The sequence below is a fragment of the Oryctolagus cuniculus genome, chromosome 7, assembly GCF_964237555.1.
Source record: "Oryctolagus cuniculus chromosome 7, mOryCun1.1, whole genome shotgun sequence".
Classification (NCBI taxonomy): Eukaryota; Metazoa; Chordata; class Mammalia; order Lagomorpha; family Leporidae; genus Oryctolagus; species Oryctolagus cuniculus.
The window spans coordinates 55,482,193-55,499,639 of NC_091438.1; the positions used below are offsets into that span (position 1 = coordinate 55,482,193).

Consider the following 17,447-nt stretch of genomic DNA (forward strand, 5'->3'; position numbering starts at 1 on the left):
GAATAATAAATATTTATTGAATACCTAATTGAATGAACTATTATGATATAACCAATACCATACTATGTATTTCAAGTTATTACTGAAATTACATAATGGAGTGTACTGACTCATTCAACAAATAGTGAGCACTAAAAATTTTAAGCTGTTGCTTACGATGCCAGCATCTTATATTGGAGTGCCAGGTCAAGTGCCAGGGGCTCCACCTTCTGATCCACCTTTCTGCTAATGCACCTGGGAAGGCAGCACCCCAAGTACTCAAATCCCTGCCACCCATGTAGGAAACAAGGATGAAGTTCCTGGTTCCTGGCTTCAGCCTGGCCTATCCCTGGCTATTGTAGCAACTGAGGAGTGAATTAGTAGATGAAAGATAATCCCTCTTCTCTTCTCTTTTTTTTTTTTCTCTCTTTCTCTCTCTCTCTCCTGTTTACCCTCCCCACATTTGACACTCTGCCTTTCGAGTAAATAAATAAACCTTTTTTGAAAAAAATCATCGCTAAGCATGAATACCCAAGTACAGAAAGAGGTGAGGATAAAGCATATAATGGAAGAGCCAGCATATAGAATGATGATACTCAGCCTGTGCTTCCTACCCTGACCAACCCAGTTCCAATATGCCATCAGCCAAGGATTTGGAGAGCCTCAGAAAAAAAAGTCTAACAAATAATGAAACTTGGGAGTCCCAAACAAAAACTGGTCAGCAGCTGGCCATGACACCATTTTACAAGCAAGACCAACAAGGCCCATGTACCCAAAACTCCAGCAAGCATTTTTTTAGCATTTCACTCTATTTTTGTGTTCTTTATAATAAGCATAATTTTAACTTGTAAAAACAGTTCCTTCTTTCAGAGACATAGCTTAACAACAAAGTTAAAATTTAAAAACTTGTAACTCTTTCAAAATATCTAAGCATAACACTTAGGTTGAAATTTCATCAATTAATCACAACCTAAAACTCTAAATATCCTCTCTGTACTTTAAATTTCTTGACTATTGTTTAAGTAGATATCCTTGTGACCTGCGATTATAGGATATCTTGAAGCAAATTAGAAAAAAAAACTGCAAAAATAGTGGGAAATAGAACAGAACTCTTTTTATCACTTTTCATTTGGAAGCACAGGCTTGAATTGGCATAATAATCTGAAATCAACATTCTTGAAAAGTCAACGAATAAACACTTGCCATTTTCAAGTCTCCCACTATGTGATATTAATAGAAAGAAGCAAATGAATGGTTTCATTTTCATTCATTGGTATTATGGAATAGTGTATTTCAAAATAGATTGTAAAATTTGAGTTGAGTGCTCAGCAATCATCTCTACATTTTATGAGGTTTGTCTAAACAAAATTTCTCACAAAATAATATCTTTTTTCACAATGTACTATTATCCACTGATGTAAGTATTATACATAACTCATTAATTGAAAAACCAAAAAAGGCTAGTATTCAGTGAGTGTATATCTGAGTCAATAAAAATTCACTTAGCTAAGCAAAAGGCAAATACTTAAGATGTATAATATTAAAATTCACTGAGAGAAGTTTACCATCTAGTCAGAAAATGTAAATTTTTTTCAAAATTTTAAGTATTTTATGAATTAGCAAATACAAAGAACATAGAGTTGATTTTAAAAAACCTGCTTTTCCTTGTCATTTACTTCCTTCTTATATTCTTCTTCAAGGCGTTGGGTTTTTTCATAGTCTTCCTTTACTGTAAAAATAAAATAAATATACCACAATGTCTTAACATAATTGTTTAACTTTTCTGTTACAAATAAAATTTCAAGTTTATTTCATTTCTTTATATATCTCAAAATTATATTAAACTTCAAAATTTTGTAATGAGCTAAAATTGCTGTTTTATTGTTGCTAACTTTCCCTTTAGTACTAGGGAATTTAAATAATATCAAAGTTATAATAACTTAAAATTCTTCAAGTCTTAAATTGTATACATGTAAAAGTTTGTTCCTTGTTAATATACAAATCTGGAATAATATATCTTACATATATATTTATTTTAACATGCACACATTACCAATAAATATAAAAATAAAATAAAACCACACTTCTAAAAAGTTAAATATGAACTATAGTAAGATTTCATGGAAAGAGGTTTGAAATTAAAAAATAATTTTAAGGCTGGCACCGTGGCTCACTAAACTAATCCTCCGCCTGCAGCGCTGGTACTCCGGGTTCTAGTCCCGGTTGGGGCGCCAGATTCTGTCCCAGTTGCTCCTCTTCCAGTCCAGCTCTCTGCTGTGGCCCGGGAAGGTAGTGGAGGATGGCCCAAGTGCTTGGGCCCTGCACCCGCATGGGAAACCAGGAGGAAGCACCTGGCTCCCAGCTTCAGATCGGTGCAACGTGCCGGCCACAGCAGCCATTGCGGGGTGAACCAATGGAAGGAAGACCTTTCTCTCTGTCTCTCTCTCTCACTAACTCTGCCTGTCAAAAATAAATAAATAAATAAATAAATAAATAAATAAATAAATAATTTTAAGATATATCAATTCCCTACCACACCCCACAAGATATTGAGGGACTTAAAAAAAAAAAACAGAAAAGCACAAAATGTAAAAACAGTTGAAGATTTCAAGCTAAAAGGAGGAAATCATTAATATGAGCTAGTAAAAATAGAAATGAAAGAACAGTAATATAAAATGGAATTCCTACACTTAAAATGCATTTCCAGTCTGGAATTCTCAGCTTGCACACGAAGTTCCTCAAAAGCTATTATCATTTTCTGAAATACAAAGTTAAGATTTTAAACAGTTTTCTTCAAACTATGAAAATATTAATAAATTTGTAATATGCAATCATTACATAGAAAACACACAATTTTAAATAATGAAAAACCTATAACTTTGAATAATTAATGTATTTAAAATCTACTGAGTATCTATTATGTTAGTTTTCCAGATGCTTAAAGTAACTACAGCTATTTTACATAATATAAACGGCAGCAAAATGATTTTTGGACACCCTAGTCATTTACTTAACAGGACATACAAAAATCTGTAATTCTTTTTTTTTTTACAGGCAGAGTGGACAGTGAGAGAGAGACAGAGAGAAAGGTCTTCCTTTGCCATTGGTTCATGCCCCAGTGGCCGCTGCGGCCGGCACACCACGCTGATCCGAAGCCAGGAGCCAGGTGCTTCTCCCGGTCTCCCATGCGGGTGCAGGGCCCAAGCACTTGGAGCATCCTCCACTGCACTCCCAGGCCACAGCAGAGAGCTGGACAGGAAGAGGAGCGACCGGGACAGCATCTGGTGCCCCGACCGGGACTAGAACCCGTGTGCCAGCACCGCAGGCGGAGGATTAGCCTATTGAGCTGCGGTGCCGGCCAAAAATCTGTAATTCTATACTTATTTGTGTTTACTTATTTTACTTCTGTCTTCCCCCACTAAAGTAAAACCTTTCCCCGATAACAGTCCAAAATTATACATCCATAATCTGGCAGCATGTATTCATTCAATACTCAACAAATCTGGCTTTGCAAAATCAGATGAATTTTTCATTCATTCATTATAAACAGTTGTCTATTATATGCTAGGGACTGTTTTAGACATTTGTAATTTAATACACAGTCAATACACTACTGGAACTTATTATAGAGTACACATGTACAGAGAGAGAGAGAGAGACATATATATATTAAATAAATGCCATGCCAGGTGTTTTCGGGTTTTAAGGTTTTTTTGTTTGTTTGCTTGTCTGTTTTTATTTGAAAGGCAGAGAGATAGATCTTGCATCTGCTAGTTCACTCCCCAAATGCCCACAACAATCTGTCTGGGAAGGCCAAAGCCAAGAGCCAAAAGTCCATCTGGGTCTCTGGGTCTTCCACTTGAGTGACAGGGATCCACGTATTGGAGCCACCACCTGCTGCCTCCCCAGATGTACAGTAGCAAAAACTGGACTGGAAACAGAGGCAGAACTCTATCCCAGGCACTATAATATGGAAGGCAGGTATTGGCTTTATCTACTACATCACAATGCCAACCTGTCATGTGGTCTTAAATGCTCTTCATAAAAATTAAATGAAGCAGAAAGATAAAGAATAATAAAAAGACATTTTACATAAAGTAGTAAGGGTAGATAACAAAAACAGAGTGAAGTTTATAAGTATATAAGATCTTAAGATACAAAAGTTTTGGAAAGAGAATACAAATTCAGAGAACCAAGATCAAAAGGAGTAAATTTAAGAAATATAAAAGAAAAGATTGACTAAAATAGAAAAGCAAAGTGATGAGTAATAGGAAATCAGATAAGGAAAGGCAGAAACCAGACACAGATTTAATAATACTTTGTTTTCAAACTGATGGTTATACATCACACTGTGCTAGTCTCTAAGTTAATAAATAACCGATAAATTAAGCTAAATAGTGTGACTAATGTATAACTCAAAAAGTTAGTACAGGAATGGGCATTTGAAGCAGCAGTTAAGATGCTGCTTGAGACACTCATATTCCATAATGGGAGCCACTGGTTCAAGTCCCAGCTCCTGCACTTTTGATCTAGCTTCCTGCAGATGCACACCTGGGAGGCAGCAGGTTCTTGCCAAGGAACCCAACTGAAATCCAGATTGAGCTCCAGACTCCTGTCTTCGGCCTGGCCCACCCGATTGCTGCAGGCATTTGAAGAGTAAACCAGTAGATAGAAGATCTCTCTCTCTCTCTCTCTCTCTCTCTCTCTCTCTCATTCACTCTCTCCCACTAATAAAATGAAAATTTTAAAAAATCCACTACATTAAAGAATGATTAATATGGGACAAGCCTAGCAGTTAGGATGCCAATTGGAAAACCTACATTCCATATAAAAGTGCCTGGGTTCTGGTCAGCTCTGCTCCTGACTCCAGGTTCCTGCTAATGGAAACCATGGAAGGCAATACAGTGATGGCTCAAGTAATTGGGATTCTACACTCATTTGGGAGTGCTGAATTGAGTTCCCAGGAGCCTGGCAGTTGTTGAAAGAATTTGGAGAGTAAAATAGCCAGTGGGAGATCTCAATCTCTCTCTTCCAAATACATAAAAACACCAATATTCACAGTGTAGGACCCTAGGAATTTTATTGTCAGTTCACACATATATAACAAATAGCTAGTAATCCTTTTAGAAGGAACAGTTGTCTGTATCCTTGCAGCAATCATTGTACTTTGCTTAGAAATTCCTTGTTCAACATATTCAAATTTTCACTCTTACCTCAATGTTATTGTTTAGATCCATATAAACTTGTCTTGTTTCCTCCCGTTCATATTCATCTATAACAAAAAAATTCAAAATTAAATTTTAAAACATTTATGATACCAATAAGATAACTCAAAATATCTTTAAATTTTTGAAATTCTGCATTAATGAGGACATTGGGATATCTAATTTAGTAATGTTTTAAATAGTGGGCTAACAATGTGGTGTAGTGGATTAAGCCACTGCCTGCAATGCAAGTATCACATATGGGTACCAGTTCAAGCCCTGGATGTTCCACTTCTTCTTTCTCTTCTTTCTTTACTTTTTTTTTTTATTATTATTAAAGGAAATCCTGGGGCCAATGCTGTGACGCAGTAGGTTAAGCCGCCTGCAGTCTCAGCATCCCATATGGGCACTAGTTCAAGTTCCAGCTGCTCCTCTTCCGATCCAGCTCTCTGCTATGGCCTGGGAAAACAGTAGAAAATGGCCCAGGTGCTTGGGCCCCTGCACCCGCGTAGGGGACCTGGAAGAAGCTCTTTACTCCTGGCTTCGGTTCAGCACAGCTCCAGCCATTGAGGCCAATAGGGAGTGAATCAGTGGATGGAAGGCCTTTCTCTTTGTCTCTCCCTCTCACTGTCTGTAATTCTGCCCCTCAAATAAATAAATAAAATCTTTTTTAAAAATCCTTTTCTTTTTCTTTTTTTTTAAGATTTATTTATTTATTTGAAAGGGAAAGCTACAGAGAGGCAGAGGCAGTGATATAGAGAGGTCTTCCAAGCATTGGTTCACTCCCCAAATGGCCACAATGGCCAGAGCGAGGCTGAACCGAAGCCAGGAGCCTGGAGCTTCTTCCAGTCTCCCACATTGGCTAAGGGGCCCAAGGACTTGGGCCATCTTCTACTGTTTTCCCAGGTGCATTAGCAGAGAGCTGGATTGGAAGTAGAGCAGCCAGGACTTGAAGCAGCACCCATATGGGATGCTGGTACTACCCACAGCAGCTTTACGCACTGCATCACGGTGCCAGTCCCATGTTCCAGCTCTGACCAGCTCCCTGCTGGTGTGCCTGGGAAAGCAGTGGAAGATGGCTCAAGTGCTTGAGCCCCTACCACCCACATGGGAGACCCAGATGAAACTCCAGACTCCTGGCCACTTTGGAGAACGAACCAGCAGATGGAAGATTCTCTCTCTCTCATTCTAATTCTCTGCAACTCTACCTTTCAAATAAATAAATACATATTTTTTAAAAATAGTAGCAAAAGCAGTTTGGGTCTAGTATGATGTGAAAAAAAGCCTGGAAGTCACTATTTCATGCTACCAACAAGTTGAACAAAATGAAAAATCAGTAACTTTTCTTACAAGATAAGTTAGATCTGAAGACCAACTGTTGCCCCTAAAATTAGAAAGACAAGCAGGCAAATACAAAAATTCAAAGAGAATCACAATTTACTAGGGCAGAAACCCTCAAACAAGAAACTCTGTGGAAACCAGAGCCAGGGTAAGCCTGAACTGTAACTAGTGGATTGCTAGAAACTCAGTGTGAACAAATCTGAGAGATTAAAAATTCCAGATGTCTTGCTGTGTGATGGCTTCTGCCATGATGTACCTAGAAGGCCTTCATCAGATGCTGAGCAGATGCCAGCACCTTGCTCTTGGAATTCCAGAACTATAGCTGCTGAAGCTCCCAAAAGCATATCTACTTTGTAGGGGGAAGAAAAAAATAGAAGACATCCATTTACATTTCACTAACCAAGAAAGACACATGACTACCCTTGGCTGTAACTGACATGGACAGGTCATTGCCATCAATAAAATCTGAGTTCTGTACTGCCATATTACTGTGTCACCTCATAGAAAACCATACCAATTCCAATTCATACTCAAAGAATCACCAATATATAGAGAAGAATCTTACATCTACCACCAGCTCTGGCACAAATCTACATATTTCTTCCAGATTTGCAGTGATACAAAGGTCTAACAACAGCTTTAAAAAAATAATCTGAATGGGCCAGTGCCATGGCTCAATAGGCTAATCATCTGCCTGCGGCGCCAGCACACCGGGTTCTAGTCCAGCTCTTCCTGTCCAGCTCTCTGCCGTGGCCCGGGAAGGCAGTGGAGGGTGGCCCAGGTCCATCCTGCACCCGCATGGGAGACCAGGAGAAACACCCGGCTCCTGGCTTCGGATCAGCGTGGTGTGCCGGCTGCAGCGCGCCGGCTGCAGCGGCCATTGGGGGGTGAACCAATGGAAAAAGGAAGACCTTTCTGTCTCTCTCTCTCACTGTCCACTCTGCCTGTCAAAAAAATAAATAAATAAACCATCTGAGTGAACAATACAAATTCTCTATCACCATTTGGAGGACACTGCCTCTTCTCTAACAAACCGGTTTATTGATGAGATCAACAGTGTACCTGCAAAGAAGCTGACCCTCTATGTTTGTGCTATGCAAATAGTTTGTTTTGCTGCCCTAGATGAGATGTTTCCTCAAATTAAAAGTATTGCTTACTGCTATCATAAGTCATCTCTTATTTTGGGAGGCCTAATTAAGATTCTAAAGGACCTTGAAGATAATGAAAATGTACATAAATATAAATGAACTACTGGGAAAAAACTGTCAGCACTCTGCTACCACAGCAGCAGGATTGTCCTATGGACCAGTTGTGGGTATGTAAGGTGACACCTACGATTATATCTTGGATTCTTTACCCTACCCATAGGAAACTATAGTTTCTTAATTGGTGACTACCAAAGAACAAGCATTGATTTCAAAAATAAAAAACAAACAAAAATCTACATATTTGAAGAAAATATGCCTTATCAGAGAAGCCATACATTCCCTTTTGCTTTGAAGAAACAGAAGCAAATCAGCTCCCAGTTTTAACTTAGTAAATAAACGTATCTTGGAGCTAGAATTACATAATTATTCTTAAAGATGATTAGAAATGAAACATAAGTGGCTTTTCGCCAGAGCGATACTTGAAATTCTATGCATTTGCAGAAGTATTAAAATATAAAATATAAAAATTCACTCTGATTTGGGTGGTTTGATACTTGGAGTAAGTTTGTCTAAATTTGAGTATGCATACTTAAAAAGCTCAGAAAGAAATAGCAAGAAATAGCAAAAACAATGGTTCTTGGAAGAAATTCCAAAATTTTCAATTTGATATTATATGGAAACATTATTTTTCCAAACATTCTTTTACATTATACTATGAAAACTATGTGATTACTAATTATATATGTTGTTAATGGCTGAAAGAGAAAAGTTCAAGGGCTCCAAACATGGAGTGACTCTGAAGAGATGGAATGTTGTCTTCCTTAATTTGATCAGTACATATATGTAATTAAACTAAGGTACCATCTTGTACCCCAGCAATGTGTATCATTATTGCATGTTAATAAAAATCTAAAAGAAAAATGTTTAAGGAAATGGAAATGTTAACTACACTGTCTAATCACTGTCCATTGTATACATGAACCATCACACTGTACCTCAGGAAAATGTACAAAAAAGAAAAAAATTGTGTATTTAATTTCACTATTTAAAATAAAAGCACAATGAATTTGTCTAAAACATTTTACTTAATTATATACATATATACTTTATAGAATTCACATATAATCTCTGAAGAACTTTTAAATGGTAGAAACATGTTCCTGTGAACCTTTGCATATTTTCTTTTACCTGTTCACCTACACCTGCTGAATTTTCTCAGTAATATCTTGAGTTGCTGGTTGCTTGCTTTTGGTTTCATCTTTCATTGTACATCAAAGTGTGCACTGATGTCTGTGACCTTGGTTTTACTAAGGGATAAGTTTTACTTGGACATTAGAAAAAAATTATCAAAAAATATCATGAATCAAGTCTTAGAGAATCTTAATAGGGACAAGACAAGTTAGTGATCTAATGGCTTGTTAATGATGCAGTGTTTTTACACGAAGTTAGTGAAAATGAGGTTTGTTTTCTCATAGGAAAATGGGCGACTATCTCTAGTCTAATGTGTATTCTTTCCCTGACAATTCACCAAATATCTAGTCATGAAAAATACAGGCAGTTGGTTTATTCCCTCACAAATGTTTATACATTATATATTATTTAGTTTCTTTTATTTACCTGCTTGAAGACTTGAATAAACCACTGGCCAGTTTAAAGAAAAAAAAAAGAAAAATGCAGGGAGACTCAATCTCCAGTCTTTAGGGAAGGGACACACACTCTTGTGATTATTACCAGGTACTCACAGGGAACACTGGAGTAACATACTCTCTGCTTCTGACAAGGAATGGGGAAAGGAACCATTATGAAATATACCAATGTATCCATTTCTTCTCATCAAGGCTTACCCTTTAGAGAAACTATTTAAACAGAGCAGTCAGCTGGGTTTTTATCACCACCTCCTTGACCTGGGGAAAGGGAAATTCCCAACTCCAGCCTGTCCCACCTTAGTCCCTGAACGATAATAACAAGTACTTGTGAAGTCACATTCAAGAAGCAAAAGATTACTAAAAGACTGAGATATAATGTCTACAGAATATTTCCACTCGTTCTACACCTTACCACTATACTGCTTAGTCTTTGGGCCCCTACATCCACGTGGAAGACCTGGAAGAAGCTCCTGGCTCCTGGCTTCAGCCTGGCCCAACCCTGACTGTTCTGGCCATTCGAGGAGTGAACCAGCAGATGAAAGATCTCTGTCTCTCTCTCTCCCTCTCTCTCTCTCTCTTGCTATAACTCTTTCAAATAATTTTTTTAATAAAAGGGAATTTTTATAGGGAATATCTAAGATCAGAATTGTTCCTGTTCATTCACTAATTCATTCCTTATTCTCTTCATAGACAGTATGCAAAGTGTTGAATAAACTGAATCAATTAAGACAAAAGCTCTTGGGGCCAGCACTGTGGTACAGTGGGTTAACGCCCTGGCCTAAAGCACCAGCATCCAATATGGGCGCCAGTTCAAGACCCGGTTGCTGCACTTCCAATCAAGCTCTCTGCTGTAGCCTGGGAAAGCAGTAGAAGATGGCCCAAGTACTTGGGCCCCTGCACCCATATGGGGGATCCAGAAAAGTTCCTGGCTCTTGGCTTTGGATCGGCACAGCTCTGGCTATTGTGGCCAGTTGGGGAATGAAGCAGCAGATGGAAGACCTCTCTCTTTCTCTGGCTCTCCTTTCTCTGTGTAACTCTGCCTTTCAAATAAATCTTAAAAAAAAAAAAAAAAAGACATAAGCTCTTGCCCTCAAGCTGACATTGAGATGTCTAGCACATTGTAAGCACTCAAGCATTTATTGAAGGAATTAATAAACACACAATAGTGCTCCATGCAAAGTACTGAGTGAAAGAAGAAGAGTAAATAAGACTGAGTAATATCTATTCTGATTTTTAAAGAATAGGAGGGGCCGGCATTGTGGTGCAGCAGTTTAAGCAGCCCCTGCAACACTGGCATCCCACATAAGCCACCTATTCAAGTCCCAGCTGCTCTGCTTCTGATCCAGCTCCCTGCTAATGCACCTGGGAAAGCAGCAGCAGATCACCCAAGTATTTGGGCCTCGTCCCACTCATTTGGGAGACCCACATGGAGTTCTAAGCTTCTGGCTTCCGCCTGGCCCAGCCCGGGCCATTGTGGCCGCTTGGGGAATGAACCAATGAATGGAAGATTTCGCTCTCTGTCTCTCCCTCTCTCTCTGTAACTCTTTCAAAATAAATAAATAAATCTTAAAAAAGAAGGAAGAAGGAGCAGCCAGTAAAAAGGAATGACATATGCAAAGGCACAGAAGCATAATCCCTTTAGGGGTAGTTTTCCATGAGTATATGTGGGACACCTGGAAATATCTGACAAGGTAAAGGTTAAGAAGCAAATAGTATGCTATCCTGTAAACTATGAGAAGTCATATTAGACAATAACATGATTTGATCTATATTGTGAACTCTACATTTGATTGCATTTGGACTCTATTTTTCTGTTAATGAGTAATTAGTTCAGACCAACCTTCCTGCTGAGACAACTAAAAACCTGGAGGCAATTTTGTTAATTATTAAAAGAATCAAATACCTAGGGCAAATAATAATGAATCATGAGGTTTAGAATAGGTTGAGGATTGGAAAAAAAATTTAGAACAAACACCAGTGCCAGACAAGATTAAGCACACTACCATCTATCTCTTCCATTGATTAAAACTTAAAACTCTGAATGAATGCAAAAGGCAACTCTTTGAGGACTCTAAAAAGGATACAAAAGCAAGTAAATTAAAGAGAGGAGCAGGGGCCAGCATTGTGGTATAGGAGGTAAAGCTGCTGCCTGCGATGCCAACATCCCATATGGGTACCAATTTGAATCCCCGCTGTTCCACTTCTGATCCAGCTCTCTGCTAATGTGTCTGGGCAAGTGGCAGATAGCCCAAGTCCTTGGGCCCCTGCACCCACGTGGAGACCTGGAAGGAGCTCCTGGTTCCTGGCTTTGGAGGCCCAGCTCCTATCATTGTTGCCATTTGGGGAGTGAACCAGCTAATGGAAGATCCACCTCTCCCTCACTCACTCTGTCTCTCTGTCTCTGTCTCTGTCTCTCTTTCTCTCTAACTCTGCCATTCAAATGAATAAATACATCTTTAAAAAAAAAAGGAGAGAAAAACTTGGAAAAAAGTACTTCATATAAAGGTGAGTCTCCTATTTATATTTTTCCCCACCCTGTCTACTGGCATTAATACAAGCGTAAAACTCCAGCAAGACTGCAACATGAAGCACAAACAGCAAACAGGAAACACATGTTTTTTTTCTTTTTTTTTCTTTCCCAGTCCTGCCTCAAGAGTTTCATCAGGAGTAAAACTGCAGAAGCCATGGCAGCAAGGACAGACAAAACTTCAAAATAACCCATATTTCTGGCCAGAGGATGGAGAAGAGAGGGCATAATCTTGTGAAGCAGAATGTCCAGGGATAATCTTGGAGATAGCTGTGCATGAGCTAGCATAAATCCCATGGTGGAAAGAATTAATGTACATGTATAAGACATACCCAAAGTAACGTTGCAAAGACTTTGAAAACTGAACTCCAAACAAACCACTATTCAAGTCCTAGAACTACCCTCTGAGTAGAGGATACATGGATCAGAACCAAAGTATACATGGATTAGTGCAGTATAGCAAAGGCTTTGAAAATTGAACTGACATTGAAACTTGCACACACAAAATACAAAATAGAACTTGTGGTTTGCAGAAAAGTGATCTCTGTTAAATATAAGAGTGGGAATGAGAGAGGGAGGAGATATACAAGTCGGCACATGCTCGCTCGGACTTACCTCCAGTGGTAGAGCTAGAAATGTGCCAGGGGATTCCAATTCAATCTTATCAAGGAGGCATGTACCAATGTCATCTCACTTAGTAAAGTGATAAGTTTAAGTACATAATTGATCAAAAAGATAGGGTAAGTGTCGAAGAGATTTCACAAATAAGACCAGTGTCTGCAAATAATGAAGGATAGAATTAAAAGGGAGAGAATGATCCTGCGGGGAAAGCAGGACACACAGCAGACTTATAGAATGGCAAATGCCCTAAACAGCACTCCGGCCTCAGAATCAACCCTTGGGGCATTTGGATCTGGCTAAAAGGCCCATGAGAGTCTCACAGGCATGGAAAGCCAAGACACTGTGGCAAAAACGACCTGAATGAAAGACCTCAGTGAACAAGATCCCAGCAGAAAGAACGGGTCATCAAAGAAGGAGGCACCTTTCTCTGAATGGAGGAAGGAACCTCCACTGTGATATGGCCTTGACTAAATAAGATCAGAGATGGTGAACTCAAGGGGCTTCCATAGCCTCGACAGCTCATGGCAAGAGCCTCGGGTGATTACTGACGTCATAAATTAGAGTGTCAGTTGTTAAATCAACAACGGGAGTCACTGGGCACATTCTCCCCATGCAGGATCTCTGTCCTTAATATGTTTTACTATGAGAGTTAATGATAAAACTACTAGTCAAACAGTACTCTATATCTTGTGCAGGTGTGTGGGTGCAGTCTGTTGAAATTTTTGCTTAGTATATACTAAGTTGATCTTCTGTATATAAAGATAATTGAAAATGAAACGTGATGAAGAGTGGGATGGGAGAGGGAGTGGGAGATGGAATGGCTGCAGGTGGGAGGGAGGTTGGGGGGGAAAGCCACAACAATGCAAAAGTTGCACTTTATAAATTTATATTTATTAAATAAAAAAAAGAACTTGTGGTTTGAATTACTGGAGTGGCTACCTGTTAAAAACCAAACGTTCTCCATGGGATTTAGACAGGACCCAGAATCTCACTATATAATATCTGAAATCTCCAGGACATAATCCGAAATTGTTCAACATTCAACGAACTAGAAAAATGTGACTGTTACAATTCTCAAATAATTAGTAAATAATCAAGGATAACATATATGATGAGAAAGGCCAGCACTGTGGTATAGTGCTTAAAGCCACCGCTAGCAATGTCAGCATCCCACGTGGGCTCCAGTTGGTGTCCCGGCTGTTCCACTTCCAATCCAGCTTCCTGCCAATGGCCTGGGAAAAGCAGCAAAAGATGGCCCAAGTGCTTGGGCCTTTGCTACCCACATGGTAAACCTGAAAGAAGCTTCTGGCTCCTGGTTTTGGCCCAGTACAGACCTAGCTGTTGCAGTCATCTGGGGAATGAACCAGCATATGAAAGATATCTCTCTGTCTCTCCCTGTCTCTAACTCTGACTTTCAAATAAATAAATGAATATTTTTAAAAAGATACATGATTATATAAGAAACAAATCTAAAATCTACAAAACAGACAACTGGCTTTATTAGACACAAACTGCAATACAACTGTGTTTACTATGTTCATGGAGATAACAAATTGAGCTTAAAATTTTCAGCAAGGAACTTAAAACTCTAAAAAGTGACACTACACATTTTAAATAATCAGCTAATACTTAACCAGAAATATAGCAAGAGAAACTAATAAATCAATTGATGAATTATAAAACAGACAAGAATTAACTGAACAGAGAATTACTGAGCTGGAAAAAAGGTTAGAAGAAATTATCCTGAATGGAACACAATGAGACAAAAAGACAAAAAATATCAAAGGCAGTAAGAAAGACAGAAGATATAGAACAGTGGCTTAAAAAGATCAAACAGGCTCTCATCTCAGGCACTTTTGCAGTTATTGCTTTCCTCTGCTTGAAATATTTTTCCCAAAATTGGTACATGGGCTTATTCCTTTACTGTGTTCAGTCTCTATTCAAATGTAAAAGAAAAATTCCCCAACCACCCTACCCCCAACTATTCTCTTTAGTAGTTATCATCACCTTATATAAATCTATTATTCATTTATTTATGTTCTGTGCCCCCTCTACTTTCACTGCAATTTTTCCTCAGCAGGTAGAAGATTTCATGACATACAGTAAGCACTACAAACAATAGCATGATAATTAAAAGAAAGTTCAATAAAAGACTGGTCTATAAGTTAAGCAAGAATCTGGATAGCATTTACACTAATAATAAGTACTAAAACATTTCCCAACTTTAGCTCATATAAGAAATCACAATAAAATGTTTTAAAAGATTCTTCAAGCCTCCCCAACCACATTATCACTAACTTACAGAGATGAAAAGTAAATTGAGGAAAGAACCAACAGCCTTGTTTCTCTAGCCCAGGTCAGTTTCTATGACAAAGCCAATGTACTGTCCCTCCACCCCAGTGAATTAGTTTATTTTGTGGTACTATGATAAAAATGACTGAGGCTGAGTCTTTTATACAGAAGAGAGGTTTATTTGTTATTTAGCCCAGAATTTTGGAACTCCAAGAGTAGCCTGGTACCAGTATCTGCTCATCTCCAGTGAGGGCCTTCTGTCTGCGTCTCAACATAGCAAATGCCATCATGCATATGAAGAAGAGACCTTATGGTGACGCAAAGGAGCAACAGGCTGAAGGAGCAAGAGCCTCAATATTTTTATAGCAACTCATTATTGAAGTAATTAATTTATTCCTATAAGAACTTCATTAATCTCTCCCAGGGGTGGCACCTATGATCTAATTACTTTCCACAAGGTCCCACTGCTTAACGGTTCCACAGCCTCAACATGACCACACTGGGAACCATACTTCCAGCACATGAACTTTTAAAACTCTCAAAACCACAGCACCCATTGTGTACTTTTCACCACTATTTACATCTAGGCAGAAAAGTTCATCTCAGAAGTTGAATAAACAAAATGTAATAGAGGAGTTAGCAGTAATACAGTATGTTCCAGAAGACATATTTCTAAGAACCAAAATACTTCAGGCAGGGACCAAGAATAAAAAATACCTAGAAATAGTACATGCTAGAAATAATAATAGTAATAATAGTTAACATTTATTAAGCACTTTGTACTTTCTCAGAATTTAATATTTATTAACTAATTATCAAAACAATACTAATAAGCATTTTATTTATTAATAACCATAGTGGCAGAGATTACATAATTTATTCAAATTATTCAAAGCAGATAGAAACTGAAAATCTGAATTTGAGCACAGCCTAATTTTTGAATACAGGCTGTTAAGCAGTAAGCCGTATGATATGATAAATTTTTAGTTAAGAAAAATAGAGGATATCCTGAAAAAGCAAATGGACAGTATTTCCAAGAAGGTTCTTGCAGAAACAAAGCAGAGCTATTGTCAAATTAATGGCAAAGATAAAGACTAATATTTAATAATCATGTTTTTCATCAAAATGAAAAAATCCCTCTTTACAATTAAAAATCAATTATGCAGAAAATGCACACCACAACCTTATCAGGATTTTTTAAAAGAATTTTTCTTCAGGAGAAATTTGAGACTTCTTTACCGGATATAACATTGTACCACTGTTCTTAAAAACTATACCTTCAGCACAGTCCTTATTCAGTGCTTCCCATCATGAACATGGCTAAGTAGTCTATTCTTGGTTCAATACAGACAGAACAGAGGGTTAGTTTAAGGATTAACATTAACTAAATTGAGGATTAACGGGGCCATCGTTGTAGATTAGCAGGTAAAGCTTCTGCTTGCAGTGCCGGCATCCCGTACAGGTGCCAATTCGAGGCTCAGCTACTCCACTTCTGATCCAGCTCTCTGCTGTGGCCTAGGAAGGCAGTGGAAGATTGACCAAGTCCGTGGGCCCCTGCACCCATGTGGGAGACCCTGAAGAAGCTCCTGGCTCCTGGCTTCGGATCATCACAGCTATAGCCATTGCAGCCATTTGGGGAGTGAACCAGTGGATGAAAACCTCTCTCTCTCTCTCTCTCCCCCTGCCTCTGCCCCTCTATAACTCTGCCTTTCAAATAAATAAATCTTTTTTAAAAAAAAATGAGGATTAATAAAATAACACATTTTGAAATACATCATCTTTCATATAGTTTTGAGAACTTGTATAAAGAAATGTTCTGAGGCACATAAAAACTTGGTCAACCAAAAGTGGTTACAGAGGCCGGCACTGTGGCATAGTGGGTAAAGTTGCCGCCTACAGTGCTGGCATCCCATATGGGCACCAGTTCTATTCCCAGCTGATCCACTTGCAATCCACTCTCTGCTATGGCCTGGGAAAGCAGTAGAAAATGGCCCAAGTCCTTGGACCCCTGCACCCACATGGGAGACCCAGAAGAAGCTCCTGACTCCTGCCTTCGGATCGGCACAGCTCTGGCTGTTGCGACCAATTGGGAGTAAACCAGTGGATGGAAGACCCCACCACCACCACCACCACCACCTCTCCTTCTCTCTCTCTGTAACTCTGACTTTAAAAATAAATAAACAAATCTTTCTAAAAAAGCGGTTACAAAAAATGGACAGATAATTTCTCCCCTATCCACCTACACCACTAAATTAATAAAATCATATAGAAGAGAAAGATACTTACATTTCTTTGTCTTTTCTGCAGATCTAGCACATGTTTCTTTGAGTAGATTACATAAATTCCTTGTAGCATTGTTCCTGAAACAACAACAAAAAAGAATTAGCCTAAGTGCAACCTGCTCTCAAAGCAAAATCATACATAAAAGCTACGAAACATGTTGTTACAGTTTTTAAATTTTTCAAGAACTTTTAAAAATATTTGGCATATATCATATATCATTCATAAGTAACTACATGAACAAAGGTCTGATTGCCCTATTAGCAAAGATTATTTAGTAACTGCCTTCCTTTAAAAGTAATTGTGGGGCAGTGAAGAGCCAGGCATAGCAGGTAAAGCTGCCGCCTGCAGTGCCAGCATCCCATATGGGCGCTGGTTCAAGTCCCGGCTGCTCCACTTCTGATACAGC

The 17,447-nt window shown here is 38.6% G+C and overlaps 1 protein-coding gene across 6 annotated transcripts in view; it reads right to left on the minus strand.

Moving 5' to 3' along the window:
• The window catches only part of SYCP1 (synaptonemal complex protein 1), a 113,535-nt gene that overhangs the window by 87,255 nt on the left and 8,833 nt on the right, over positions 1-17,447 (minus strand). For all 6 annotated transcript variants that reach the window (XM_051856138.2, XM_051856136.2, XM_008264617.4 and 3 more), the window contains exons 8-11: positions 17,045-17,118; positions 5,193-5,251; positions 2,668-2,737; positions 1,635-1,708 (exon numbers count right to left, since the gene is read on the minus strand). In XM_051856138.2, the coding sequence (XP_051712098.1) occupies positions 1,635-1,708; positions 2,668-2,737; positions 5,193-5,251; positions 17,045-17,118 (277 nt within the window). The remainder of the gene's footprint in view (positions 1-1,634; positions 1,709-2,667; positions 2,738-5,192; positions 5,252-17,044; positions 17,119-17,447) is intronic.